This window comes from Homarus americanus, unplaced genomic scaffold (genome assembly GCF_018991925.1).
Source record: "Homarus americanus isolate GMGI-L3 unplaced genomic scaffold, GMGI_Hamer_2.0 scaffold57980, whole genome shotgun sequence".
Taxonomy (NCBI): Eukaryota; Metazoa; Arthropoda; class Malacostraca; order Decapoda; family Nephropidae; genus Homarus; species Homarus americanus.
Window position 1 is genome coordinate 14801523 of NW_024716703.1, and position 14776 is coordinate 14816298.

Below are 14776 nucleotides of genomic sequence, written 5' to 3' on the forward strand. Positions count from 1 at the left end.
TAAAATTTGAGATTTTTATTCAAAGAATGGGTCTGCTGGCTACTTACAAATAAAATTACAAAATAAATACTGATAATGACAGCACAACATATATGAAACTGACATCACATGGTTATATACAATGATATGATTCCAGCAACAACAAAAATGAAAAATATTAAATCAAACGGTTATCCTGGTAACAAATCGTATTAATTGATTAACATCACTCAACAACATGAATACTGTATTTACTTCTTTATAAATAAATAAATACAAAAGTCATTACAACAGGTCACAATAAATTATACAAAAACTTACTGGCCAGTTCCAGGAAATCCAAAGAATAAAAGTAGTGATGCCAAATACTTAACACAGATTCTGAACAGCTTTGACTCCCAGTGATAATTGATTATGAAAATAGATTTTGACAAACTGTACTTTATTTTCCTTAACCTATGAAAAAACTATATTTTGACAAAATATTGACAACCAGAAGCTGCTCATGGCTGATCACAACCATAGACTGAGAGGGTGAAAAAACTTCTTAATGTTATCATGTTACAAACACATCCAAGTACAGTAATATAAAACCATTACAGTTCACCTCTCAGTTGTTTACAGACTAATATATCCAACGTAACCAGTGATAATTTAAAGTTAAAATGTGATAATAAATTTTTCATGTTAAAGGTAACATCATCCTGTATTAATTCATAAAACTTGATTTTTTCACATTCATTTAGGACTGCTACAGGACTCTGGGTTCTCCTTGTGGTCAGCTTCCAGGTCTGATACTAACAGTAGAGTAGCTTGTTAAATATATTCCTCTAATCCCTGAGGTGTGTATGAATGATTAACTCAAGAGAACTACTTGAGCATATATTTTTTTTTATTATTTACTGAAGAACTTTATTAACCTAACAAACACATTTTGAAGTTATGAAAACAAAGAAAGTTTCCTAATTCGAAGTAAACAAATAATTGAGATATAAAAGGGTATTTTACCTTTTTTTTTTAATATACAGAATATATACAGGAAAACCTTGATTAATGCTGCTTTTAGCACTCCTTTGTTATAATTATCAGTTGTTGTTTTTGTTGTTTTTGCTAGAGAAAAGAAATTGTCAAGCAGTTCAAAAGTCTCACTCAATGTCTCATTCTGCCAGTTATCAACATACGAGTCATACTCGTGAAGTAACTCTATTTCTCCTTATTTGTGCATAATTTTGTGACCCCTAATTGACCCATAATGTCTGGGGAAAGGTCTGCAAGCAGGTGATAGTGTTAGTAATGTGGCCAACCAGTCAAAGAAAAGCATCAGTTTGGATGTGAAAATGCAGGTTATAAAGTGTGTGGAGGAATGAAGTTTAATGAACCTTACTTATTGTGTCCTAAACATTCAAAGTTTCTTTCTTTCTTTCTCTTTTTAATGGGGAATAGTCCACCCGGACACAGGTGATCGACTCACAATGGGGCCTGTGGGGTGAAAAAAAAAATTACTGATATTAACTTGACCATCAAAGTTTATTCCTTTTTCATAATAAAGAGATTATTATTTGTATGGCAGATATGAGGGTAAATGTTATATCTCTGTACATTAAAAGATGAACATATGTTCCCGTTATTGAGGTCTACTGTATGAAGCGAACAGTTATAGGCAGTTACTATCATTCTAATATCCTAATTTCATGTACGAGGTGCGATCCAAAAGTTCCCGTACTGTATCGATAAAAAAATGTAGACTTACCTTAGGTTCTAAGCACCTCTGAAACTACGTTTGGGGGATGTTCTTGAGCACAGCGTGCGTTTCTGCCTGAATCTCCTCGATGTCAAATTATCGCCCCTTCAGCTTGATCTTCAGCTTAGGGAACAGGAAGAAGTCACAGGGGGCTAGGTTGGGGGAGTAGGGGGGTTGGGGGACCACTGCCATGTTGTTTTTGGCCAGACACTGCTCCACAGACACAGCGGTGTGGGCCGGCACGTTGTCATGATGCAGTAGCCAGTTCTGTGCTCGCCACTTTTCTGGACGTTTCCACCTCGCATCCTCTCTCAAACGCCTCAGGACCTTGATGTAAAACTGCTGATTAATTGTCGAACCTACAGGAACAAACTCCTCATGAACAATTCCTTCCATGTCGAGGAAACAGATCAGCATGCTCTTGAATTGCCTCGCTTTCTTCGGTTGCGGTGAACTTGGATTTTTCCACCGAGATGACTGCTGCTTGGTTTCTGGGTCGTAGCCGTAAAACCAGGTTTCATCACCAGTGATGACCTTGGAAAGGAAGTTCGGATCGTTTCTGACCTGTTCCTGGAGGTCCCTGCACACAGTGAGCCGGCGTTGCCTCTGTTCCTAGGTAAGCAAGTGGGACACAAATTTGGCAGGAATCCGCCTCATGTTGAGTTCCTCCGTTAGAATGCGTAGGCATGAAACATATGATAGGTCAACGATGCTGCAAGTGTTGTTAAACGGTCACCGACGGTCCTTGTGGATGGCCTGATTCACTTTTTCAAAATTTTAGTCGGTTCTGCTGGTTGAGGGCCAACCAGAACGTTGGTTATCCTCAATCGATGTTTTCCCACGTTTGAACCGTGAGAACCACTCGAATGACTGGCTTTTGCCCATGGTGTCATCACCAAATGCTTGTTTAAGCATTTCGTGGGTTTCCGACGCGGTTTTACGAAGTTTGAAGCAAAACTTAAAGCACACACGCTGCTCCTTCACTTCTACCATCTCTCTTCTTGTAAAAATAGCAGAAAATCACTAACACTAAAGCACAAAAAATGCACGTGAAAAAAAAAAAAGTGCGTGTACCACCGTGTCACCAGGCATACTGCTTCACGACAAATCTGTTTAGCTCCATCTAGCGGCCCGAGTCCGTACTATGGCCTTTTAGCTCTCCAAGCAGACAGTCCGGGAACTTTTGGATCGCTACTCGTAAATGGAACATGGGAGGCATTAGAAAGGGTTGTTGACTTTCCACATACATTAACTAATATGTTTCAAAACTCCTGTGAAAGCTTTTCAAATTCATGCATTTAACAGTACAGGTATATGAAAAAATATATTTTGAAAGTGTGTGGCAACAACAGTATGCATTCTGTTAACAGTAATATACACTGTTGTTATATGGTAACTTAATGTTACTCTGATATCATAGCAAGTTATGAATTACACTCTTGAGTCAATGTATACATACTGTACAGTGCATTACAGTATTATAAAATTATGATATCAGATTTTTTTTCTAGAAATATATCTCAAATGGGAGCTAGTCCATAACTCAGGTCATATGACATAGATATGCCATCATGGCTCATACCAGTCAATGCCTGGGGGAGACAAGCTGCATATTGCTCTCGGCACTTCACAACTTTTATGATTCTTTACTACGCTGTTTTACAATTCTTTGCCACACTGTCAGCTTTCCACAAATATTCACAACATACTCTCAAGTATGACTGATGCATTCACCAATGTTTGTGATGACATTTTTTCTTTTTGTTACATCAACATTAATGACTACCTTTTCACTCAATGGCACTGTTACAACATCTATTCCTTTTGTTATGTTCCCCAAATCAATGATAGTACTGTACAGTATTCTAATATGTGCCCATGTATACAAGTACAGTACTCAATATCATATACATATGTATTTCTTGTGTTAAGAACAATGTTGAATGTGATCCCCTCCAATTTCAGGGTGTAGTTTAGAATCGAAGGCCAAGCTTTTTTGGAACAAATTCTGTCCAAAATTCACCCTGCGGCTGAGAAATGTGGAGGCTTATATTTATCAAAATACAAGAGAGAGAGAAAATTGTTTTGGTGGAATATGTTTGAGTAATTTCTAGTTATTCAGATAAATGGAGCTAGTGAAAACCCTAAAAAAATAATAAAAAAAAAAGGTTCAAAGGCTTTTTATCAAATACTGTACATTCAGTCGTGATTTTTTTTTTTGCTGCAAAATTAGTGAAATGTATATTACCCTAACAAAACCTAACCTTACCTAATCTTACATTACCTTATCTAACCTAACTTTTTTATTTTATGTTTTTACGGGGAATAGCCCACCCAGGCATAAGTCATCGACCCACAACTGGGGGGGGGGGCCAAAAAAATAAGAGTTAAAGGAAATTAAAAATAGAAAAGAAAAAGACTATATTAAGCTACACCACAAAGATGCTGGAAAATCAGCATTTTAAAGTGAGACAGATTGTAAGAGTATGGAAACACAGAAGAAGGCAGAGCATTCCACAGTTTGGCTGTGTGAGGAAAGAAGGATGTACTATAACGGGTTATTCTAGTGTGACTGACAGCCACAGAAATTGTGGGCACTGCGGGCAAGACGAGTGTTATAAGCCCACGGCCTTGCTGGCAGTACATAGGATGCCAAATTCACTGAACATTGCCCATTAAAGTGCCTGTAAAAGAGAGAGAGTTAAGCAACATTGCAACGAAGAGAAAGGTCATCAACAATCAGTTGGACAGAGGAAGAGCCACCCCAGACATGAAAGCAATACTCTAAGTTAGGACGAATGAATCCCATATATACTTGAAGTAACTGCTCAGGAGTGAAGTAGTTACGGCATCTGTACAGCATTCCCAGCTTTAACAATGTTGTGGATGTGTGGCTTCCATGACATATTCGAGGAAATGGTGAGACCTAGCATATCTATTTTAGAACGTGGCAGAATGATTGCGTCCTGAAATGTGATTGGTGGGAGATCATCTAATTTGGAAAGTGTTATTGGTAAATACTGAGTTTTATTACTATTGAATTTAACCAAGTTTCCATCTCCCCATTCGGAGATGCTGCACAGATACGTATTGATAAATGAAATGATATCGGCTCTAGAAACAGATCTAGTTTGAGAATTAGGGGGAAGGGAAAATGTGAAGAAGAGAGAAGAGTAGAATCATCAGCATAAGAATAGATAGAATTAGTCGAAGTGTGAAGTAATTCATTGATAAGAAGAAGAAAGAGAGTAGGCGAAAGAACAGAATCCTGTGGGACACCTAACTTAACCTAAGAAAGCCATAATGCATATGACTAACAGTTAAGTTCTCTAGAAAAATTTAAATTTCCTTTTTTAAAAGTACATCTGCAGAGATAACAAAGATAATCATTTCTCCAACATATCTTTAAATCTGTTGTTGATATACAGTATAAACGTAACTTAGGATGCCACTATTATGCATTTAACCTTTGATTATCTCTGCAAATGGATTATAAAAAAAGGAAGGTAAGGTAAATTTAGGTTAGGTAAGGTTAGCTAAAGGTTAGGTTAGGTTAGGTTAGGTTAGGTTAGGTTAGGTTAGGTAAGGTAAGGTAAGTTAAGGTAAAGATTGGGTTAGCCGGAATCCTTCAAAGCTGGAACTCTCCGATAGACGGAATTGAAATTTTCTCAGAAAGTCATTCCCAAAGCTGGAATTTTCCGGAAAATTTCAGCTTTGGGAATGATTTTCTGAGGGGCACAATTTCCAGAAAATTCTGAGAAAATGTACCCGATAACTGGAAAATTCCGGGGATGGGGGAGTATTTTTTCCGGGTTTGAAAGATGAAAAGCAGGCTCATTTTCTGGAAATTCTGAGAAAATTTTTCCGTTCCCGGAAAATTCCGGAGATAAGGGATATTTTTCTGGGTTCGAATGATGATGTAATGGGCAATTTCTGGAACTTCCGAGAACATTTTTCTGTTACCTGGAAAATTCTGGGGGATGAGGGATTTTTTCCGGCTTCGAGTCATCTCGTTACCTAAAAATCTCTCATTCCCGTAAGTGCTCTGCACCAATTGTTCCAGCTAACGGATATATCACCATGTATATTGGATTATTTTGGTCATTGGTTAACCATTGTCCCCAAGTATTACTCAAACATAATTCCATCTTCACTAATGACTCTTGAAGTACATCTAGCAACTATCACTTATGATTGGTTGATGATTTTCTTAAGTGAGTGACAATTGGCCAACTAGCTCATGCACTGCCATCTACCTTCGGACAAGAGAACTGAATTTACAGTGTAAACACTAGTGTTACAGACTACTTAAGGACCCGTAATTAATTTTTGAGTGTGAAAAATTTACGGGACTGTAAGTTACGGTACCGTGTCTCTGCTACTGTACGTAACTGATAGAGGCGTTTTGAAAATGCAGCTCAGTACAGTAATAAGAAATGTTACAGGTAGATAACATGAAAGATAATACCGTATGCTTGTAAGTGTTGAGAAACAGTTGCAGCCTTTTGCCAAGTGGGTCAAACTAAGGCTTTACTGACACCTGTGGACTCAGGTTATTACTGGTAACTTTTTATAAATACAGTATACAGCTTTTATATTGACAGTTATTTCTCATGTTTTCTTAAATTAACAATTTACAATAATAAAAGTTTTTATTTACATCACTGTATTTCATTTTGGGGTTGTATGGGGACTGCATCCTTTAATGTTCAGCATAATTTTTTATACATTACAGTACTGTATTAGGATTATTTCATGTATATTCTGTGCCTATTATTTACAAAATTCAGAAAATTCCCAAATCTAGTTTGTTTCCAATCCCATGCTTCCTAAATAATCAATATACAGTAGATCCTTGCCATTCACAAGGGATAGGTTCCAAGAAATGGCACGAATTGACAAAACTGCAAATAGCAACATACTACCTTAGTGTACTACTGTATACCTATACCAAACAACTGACCAGCCACGGCAGCACTCATCCCCTCTTTTGACTTATCTAATAATAAAACTTTCTTTGTCAGGGTCATCAATGACCTGTGCCTTTTATATTTCACTTCACTAGCATCACGAGGCAGTCTTTTAAGGGCCACTTCACACAGAAACACGAAAGTTTTGAGAGTACAACACGAGATGCTGTGTGGGGTGACTCATGCTGTGGGAAAAGGCTTGCAAGCTAGCCACCATCTGCTTACAGCAAATCGTCAAAATTGCGAATGGCAAGGGTCTACTGTACATAAACTTACAATAAACAGGGTGATTTATTTTATTTATTTTTTTTTTTAAATTCAAGAGCCCTAAATAATTCCCATACACATTTGAAATTCCCATGATGTGACGGATTGGAAAACTGTTAAACGTCACTGACAGGTTGCATGATAAATCACACGATACCTGATAACTCTTTGGATCATGTCACATTTTTCTGTAACATTAGGCTACATTTAAACAAAACATTAGGGTTGTAAGTGATATAGTTTTTAGTGTATATAGTAATTATTTGGGGTTCTCAAATAAATAAAAAATCAGACCTGAACTACCAGTATACTGTACTGTTTACAGTAAAGTAGCTAAACCCTCTATAATTCAGTATGTTAGGGGTTCTGTCCATGCCATAACACTGAATCTGTTGAAATAGTGTGAATTTCTGAAATTTTATGATACACGTGTGCTGTACATACTAATAATCCATAAACTTTTGTATTTACCCCAATGATGGCTAGGTTTTTATGTTTACTCTATGAATACAATTAAAGCAGCAAAAACTGTCTGTGGCCAGAGTGGTGGTTTGAATGGGTGTGAATGACTTTAAAAACTTACTCTGTGTTTTGTCTACAGTGTAGTACTATGACAGTAGATTAAAGCAAAAATTACAGAAAAATCTAAAGTACTGAAGGTTATCCAAGAAAATCATGGTTACTGTTAAAACATCTTAAATGCATGAGGCAAAAAGCATTCATCACCACTGGGTGACCCGAGTTAAGAGTCTTCATCATTGAATGTACAGTATGTTTAATAACATCTTGTCTTGGTAGTTTTTCTTTTTATGTATCCCAGCTGTTTTATATTAAAATTTAACCTAGAAAAGTGAGATGTGCAATCTTTTTATTATTTTCCTTGAGAGAAGTGATTTATTTAATGCATCTCAGGCAGAGATAAATTTTGGCAATTGGCATTCCTTACTTTGTCCATTACCAGCTTGTCATGCTTCTCTGTACATTCATCTTCACAAACTCTTATCTCAATTAGAGGGTATACTTAACTGGCTAGTGAATATCTTTTGTAGTAGTGTTTTAACTCTACAATTGCTCTAAACACACTGCCACTAGCTACGTTATAAGTTTTTTGTGTCATAGTTTGTTATGTCCATAGATAATGGCCACTCCTTGTACAGTATATTTGGGCTGCTCCCTCAGAGTCTGTTTTAACTTTTATCACTGTGGATGATGCCGTGCACTGACTTTGAAAATCCCAACCCCATCATACCTCTTACTCTACTACAAAAGATAGCAAGAAAAATTAGATTAAATGTTAAACATAACTTTTTTGTTTTCAGAAAGTCAAGTTTCATTTCTATGGAAAGATTATTTTTTGAAGAATGGAAAAACAGCATCTTTAGAAATCAGTTGTAACCAGTTGTAGCCAGTTATGGAGAAGTAATAAGTGCGTGGAACCTAACCCCCATATACCCAAGGCATTTTCTCAAGTAAATTCATTTTGCATTGTGTTTTCTAGGTCTTTTGAAGCTGTATTGGTAAAAAAAAAAGGTGAAAGTGTATACATGAATGTACCAAGGATATCCACTCATAAGGGCTGACAAAAGTTAATTGAAAGGGAGCTTTGTCAGAGATTCTACATATACACATGCTTCCAAAGCCCCTTGAGTCACCCAGTTTGACACAGCAAGTAAAAGGTGGTTTTGGCAAATTTGCAATGCCAAAACCTGGCAAATTCCAACTTAGTGAATACAGAATTAATGAGGGTTCTGTGTATTTTGTATTGTATATAACTTCCAAACTTGTTTATGGGGTTAATGTTTGCAATAGAGAAAAGTGTTGAGCATGACTACAGGAGACTCAAGTGTCAAAAAAAAAAATTAAAGAAACCTTCAATCCTATTACAACAAAATTATAATTGTATTGTTCATTACATATCAACTGATACAATACAGTCGAGATAATCTTATACAGCATGCCTTTTAAATTCGTGGGTGTTAGGTTCTCAAAATGGCCGCGAATCGACAAATAACATTTGCTGACTGGGGGGGGTGTGTTACATTTTTACTTGTGTACAAAGAAATGTATATTCCCTTTATGTTTGCCCTTAGGACAATTATTGATTTTACCTGTATTGTATATATGCAGGGCCGGATTTACCTACTTGTGGGCCCCAGGCCAAACTCATCAGTGGGCCCCCAAATTTATAGAGATGTTTGCATGTTTCAATGACTGACTGCATGACTGGCTGAGCGAGCTGTCAGCAAACCAACGGTAACCGTGACATGTACTGAACGTGAAACGATCCTGTCCTTCACACGTCAAGGCGCTGAAGGTTTCTTGAACTTTACTCTCTCTCCAGTATATATGTATGTATAGATAGAAAGTTAGATAGATAGATCGATGGTGGGACACGGACATTTAAAAAATGTATATATATATATTTTTTTTTATTATCTTATTTTATCTTATTTTCTTCATTTTACTATAGGGCCTAGTCCATGGCCCACCTGGGAACCACCCCATGGCCCACCAGTTGAAGACCACTGCGGCCCTATACTTATTGTACAGGGGCCCTTATGGTTGTGAATATATTATATAATGAAATACTCGGTGTACACTTGAAACAAGGTTATACGCTGGCACGTTGCGCGTCAAACAGTGCCGAATTAACCATGAGGCACTGGCCACAGGCCCCCCGACTCTAAGGGGCCCCCAAATCCAATCATTCTCGAAGTTGAAGCATATAAAACATGAACTTCGTTCAACGATGTCCTAGCAACGTCTCAATTTTCTGTCTCTTATGAACATTGAATGTGTTATTTTGCAGAAGCTTAATATTGATGAAATCATTGATAAATTTTGGTATATTTTGTTCTTGCTATATACTGTATATATATACACTATATACCTTGAGGGTAGGGGGCCCCAAGTTGATCTGTGTCTCAGGCCCCTATTAAGCTTAATCCGGCCCTGGCGACAAATTAGTTTCAGTGGGCCCCCAGATACCGGTGGGCCCTAGGCCAATGGCCTACTTGGCCTATTGGTAAATCCGGCCCTGTATATATGTGTGGATGTGTGTGTAGAAACACACACACACACACACATACTGTATATACAATACAGGTAAAGGAAATTATTGTGTCTAGAGTGAATGGCTCCCTGTCCTGGCCGTAAAAATGCCAGCAACTTTAAAAATACCCACAGACATTCTTGGGTACATCCAGGGTCTCATCCACAAATTTGAAGGGCATGCTGTATACTAAAAGTAAAGATATAGTTATTATTTCATTACATGTTATGAAAAGTATTGATTCAGTTTGCACATATCTGTATAAGGGCATCACACAGCAGCACTATTGCATGAAATGTCAGTCTCCAATTGTACTTAATGTACAAGTGCCACTAATAAAATTAATTATCTTACCCGGGTTTTCACATCATTCTAATAAAGAAAATTATTCATCAAATGAGCAAACTCATAATTCAAACAATATCTGAGAATATGTAGCTTCACATATGCTATTAAAAACTGTACATCATACTTATTTTCAATATTTTCTCGTAGTATTACATTAACTCTATGGATTCCCTGTTACACCCATATACGTATGCACAAAAATGGCATGCAAGGAACATGAAATGTCCACTGATGATGGCTGCCATCCCTACAGCATACTTCCACTGTTAATGGTAGCCATTTAAGCAGACCCAGAACTGCACCACTATAAACAGAATTATGGACACCGTACAACATGACAAGACTTATCGTGCACCAAGAGCAACAAGTTGTAATTATCTCACATGCTAACTATAGTTACAGTACAGAAAGATTCCCATAAATTTTCAGTTACTTTTAAGTCAAACATGTGACTTACCCTTAGCAGCTCAAGATGTAATCTAATTCATAGAGAAATATAAACTACTGTATTTGATGAATGCACATATCCTTAACTTGTATCCTAATACCATTCAGGAGAGGCATATGATTACTACAGTACTGTGAAAAGTTTGGCATTACTTGACAATAACTTCTAAAGTACAAGGATACTTAAGTACAATCAGGTGGCTAAAGTCTGATAGTGGCAAAAATAAAATCCACTTGCATCAAGAATACACTACATCTTATTACACTCCAGGACTTATAAAGTCTTTTATAAGGAGCAGAGTTAGACATGAAACTTAAGAAGCTACTTGAATGGATTTGCAGAGTAACAGCAATGCACACTTTTCTTCTTACTTTATTGTTGCTGAGAAAATTTGGCTTTAAATTGGAGAACAAAGAAATTAGACCTGAAGAGTAACACTTGTGAATTATTAGTTGCCAGTCACACTAATACTGTACTTTAAAGGTGTTAATTCATGATGGATTTTGGCAGTCTGTCCTCCCATTAGTCAAACCCTCTTCTACTATCTCCATAAACTCTTCATCCTCATCCTCTTCATCATCATTATCATCATCATCTTCATCCTCTTCATCAACACCTTCTATTTGTTCATCTTCAGGTTCACTCTTCACTTCAATACTGGAAACCTCCGAGTCACTGGAATTGTTTTGATCCAAGAAAGCCTCCTCATGTTTGTTCACTGGAGGAAGGGTGTCAGTATCCTGCTCTCCAGCCTCACTCTTGATTGGGTTCTTGGCACACACATGAGTGCTTACATATACTTTCCGCTTGAACACTCGACCACACCAATTACATGGGAACCTCCTTGCTCCTTGGCTGTGAAAAGTCTTAAGATGGCTTTTGAGTGTCCCTCGAGTACAAAATTTCTTAGAACAAGCATTGCATTCATAATTTTTTATCCCCAAATGCATGTCAATGTGGCGCCTGAGGTGAGCTTTACGATAGAAACGGCTGCTGCAATGTTCACACCGGAAACGCCGTTCATCATCACCCCCATGTAACACAACGTGTTTAGCTAAACATGATCGACTCCGGAAACTACGTTGACAGTGAGAGCAAGTATATGGTTTTTCTCCAGTATGAATTCTCTCATGCATTGTCATATTGTACTTTTGAAGAAACCTCATACCACAAAACCTGCAAGCAAATTGCTTTTCACCAGAGTGTACCTTCTCATGTTGCCTTAACCCTCCAGTGGTTTTAAAACGAAGTTCACACTTATTGCACTTGTAAGGCCGATCAGTACGGTGTGTTGCCATATGGGCTGCTAATGTACCAGACTCACCAAAACAACGTCTACACTCCTGACAGCGAAAGGGTTTCTCTCCTGTGTGCACTCTAACATGTTTCCTCATAGTGGATTTGTCAGAGAAAGCTTTATTACAATATGTACATTTATAAGGCTTTTTACCCAAATGAATATTCATGTGGATCTGAAGGGAGTATCTGGCAGTGAAGGATGTGCCACACTCGCTACATGTATAAGGCTTTTCACCTGTGTGTGTTCGCATGTGATATTTAAGATGCTCTTTACGTCGGAATGTTTTCCCACATAAATTACATGGCTCTGTTCGCCGATCTTCATGTATATCTCGATGTTTCTTAAAGTTGCCAGGAAGGCTGAATCTCTTTCCACAAACTTTACACTGGTATGGTTTTTCACCTGTATGTGTTCGCATATGTCGTTTCATGCCTGTTTTGTCTCCAAAACTTTTTTGACAAAAATAACATATTATAAGGCCTTCTTTTTGATGATTTTCAAAATGCTTGGCTAATGCCTCGCCATTTGGGCACTCAGTGTTGCAATAAATGCACGTTAAACTCTGAATTGCATGAGGTGTAGTGGTTGCTGTAAGTTTTGCAAGTGCCATGTCAATTTCAGGATCCTTATTCACTTCCTTCTTTGGACCCCTTTTGTACTTTCTGGGTGTTGTTGTTCCATTTTTCTTTATTTTACTGGCCTTCTTAAGGAGATCACTGGTCATGGGTATTCCACTTTGTGACTGACCTGTTTGAATGTGGAAGGATTCTCTATTGGGACTTCCTAAGAGGATCTTGATTTTAAATGGACTTATTATGTTGACACTTGGCATGCTGAATTCAGCAACTTCTTTTATTACTGGCAAGTTTGTGTCTTCAAGGGATGGCAAGAATCTATCTTCATCTATCTGCAGAGGACCAAGGGAGTCATCTGAACTGTGTGTATCAATGTCAATTTCATCTCCTGTAGTAACCTCTTCTTTAATAAGCCTTGCAAAGAGTCCTTTGTGTGTGCCCTCATCATATTCATCAGCCTCAGTTTCTTTTTTTTTTACCTCAGTTTCACTCTTTAGGTCAAAGCCTACATCTGAGAGTTTATTGATTTCCTTACTGAAGTCTTCAACTGTCATATCATGTTTAATGTCCTCTATTGGCTCTTCCTTAATGCTCACATCACCAAAGATATCCTTGATTGAGGGATAACGGTTAGTGCAGACCCCAGCAAGGCTGGAAGATGCTGTATCATTTGAATTACCTGCAGATTGTTCATCATTTGTTTTCTCAGCATCTACAACACGACTGAAGCCTCGAGTTCCCATTAACTGGTTACTTGAATCTGAAAGTCGTCGACATCTAGATTCCTTTTTGTTTGGTATTTTACCATCAGTGTTATGTATAGCAGGTTTTTCATCAATATCTTCATATATGTTATTAATTTTAAATTTGAGAGCATCAGGAGAAACTACTTCCTCAGCATTAGCACAAAGGTTAAGAGTATTATCATCTAGTACAATATATTCAACATCTCCAGAAAGCGTACTCATAATGGTAGGCAAAGAGACACATTCTCCGTCCCCAAGAAGCTCAGACTCTGGTTCATCATCTTGGCAGCTGTCTATCATAGAGTTCAATATCTTAAGTGAATTTTTTTCTTGTAGGGCATTATTCTCTCCTGCCGGTTTTCCTGCTTGTGTCACTTTCTTGTTAGATATTTTCCTTGTACTGACAGATTTTCGTGCATAGTTTTTAGCTCTAGATTTTCCTGTCATGACTGTAGGGGAGAAAATATTGACTGTGCAGTCAGTGGAGCTGTGAGCAAGAGTGTTGGATGAGCCGTTGAAAGAGTTGATAGCAAAGCTGTTGATAACACAAGGATCACTGCAGCGATGGTTCTTGGTCAAGTACACGTGGAGGCGTGGAGTCCGACACCCACACTCCTTGCTGTGCTTCTGCAAAACTTCACACTTATATTCAATTTTCTTTATTGTCAGGCCGTTATCGGTTGTTGTAGAAGTGGTTAAACTCCTTCCATCACTCTCATTTCCAATATTAAATGTTTTATCTATACTTTCACATGATAATCCCTGAGTCTTTGATATTAAGAGATCTCCTCCAATCAGTAAAGCATCTTTCTCTTCATCAAAAGTTTTGTATTGCTTTGACTTTTCACAAATAAAATTTGTAAGTAAAAGGATATTACTGAACTGACAAGTATAAGTATCTTTCTCAATAGATGAAGCCTGATTAGCTTTACTCCATTTATATAAAGACTTCTGACATTTATCACTCCATCTAGATGCTGGTAGATTTATCAACAGATTTTGGAGGGTGCCAGCATCTGCTAACACCTGATTCTGTGACACTCCACTGGCAAATTTCTCAAAACCTGCTTTCACTTCTTTGGTTATAGTACCTTGAGTCACAGAGTTATTCTTATTAACATTTAAGTCAGGTATAGGATTGGAGGCAATAAAACTCTTGGATGAGATGTGGGTCTTACTCTTGAGTTTCAATGCGTGTTCACAATGGAAGCCCCCGGATTCATGTGACGAAGATAAAAAAGAAGACTTACTGGGCATACTGAGGAAGAACCACTCCCCTAATCATAAATATCTGAGTATTTATATACATATACCTCACAGGACAATAGTTCTCTCAAGAAAATACATACT

At 37.5% G+C, this 14776-nt stretch overlaps 1 protein-coding gene and 1 long non-coding RNA gene across 3 annotated transcripts in view; both read right to left on the minus strand.

Moving 5' to 3' along the window:
* The window catches only part of LOC121858305, a 52853-nt gene continuing 38077 nt past the window's right edge, over positions 1-14776 (minus strand). For both annotated transcript variants that reach the window (XR_006087413.1, XR_006087414.1), the window contains exon 3: positions 1-1458. This is a non-coding gene — a long non-coding RNA (uncharacterized LOC121858305). The remainder of the gene's footprint in view (positions 1459-14776) is intronic.
* On the minus strand, positions 10086-14773 carry LOC121858304. The gene has a single exon (XM_042354631.1). The coding sequence runs from the start codon at positions 14681-14683 to the stop codon at positions 11297-11299; it is 3387 nt and encodes a 1128-aa protein (XP_042210565.1). The 5' UTR covers positions 14684-14773; the 3' UTR covers positions 10086-11296.

Bases quoted from the DNA above. Each gene is read 5' to 3' on its own strand.
- LOC121858304 (XM_042354631.1), bottom strand. From the start codon at position 14,683: ATGCCCAGTAAGTCTTCTTTTTTATCTTCGTCACATGAATCCGGGGGC.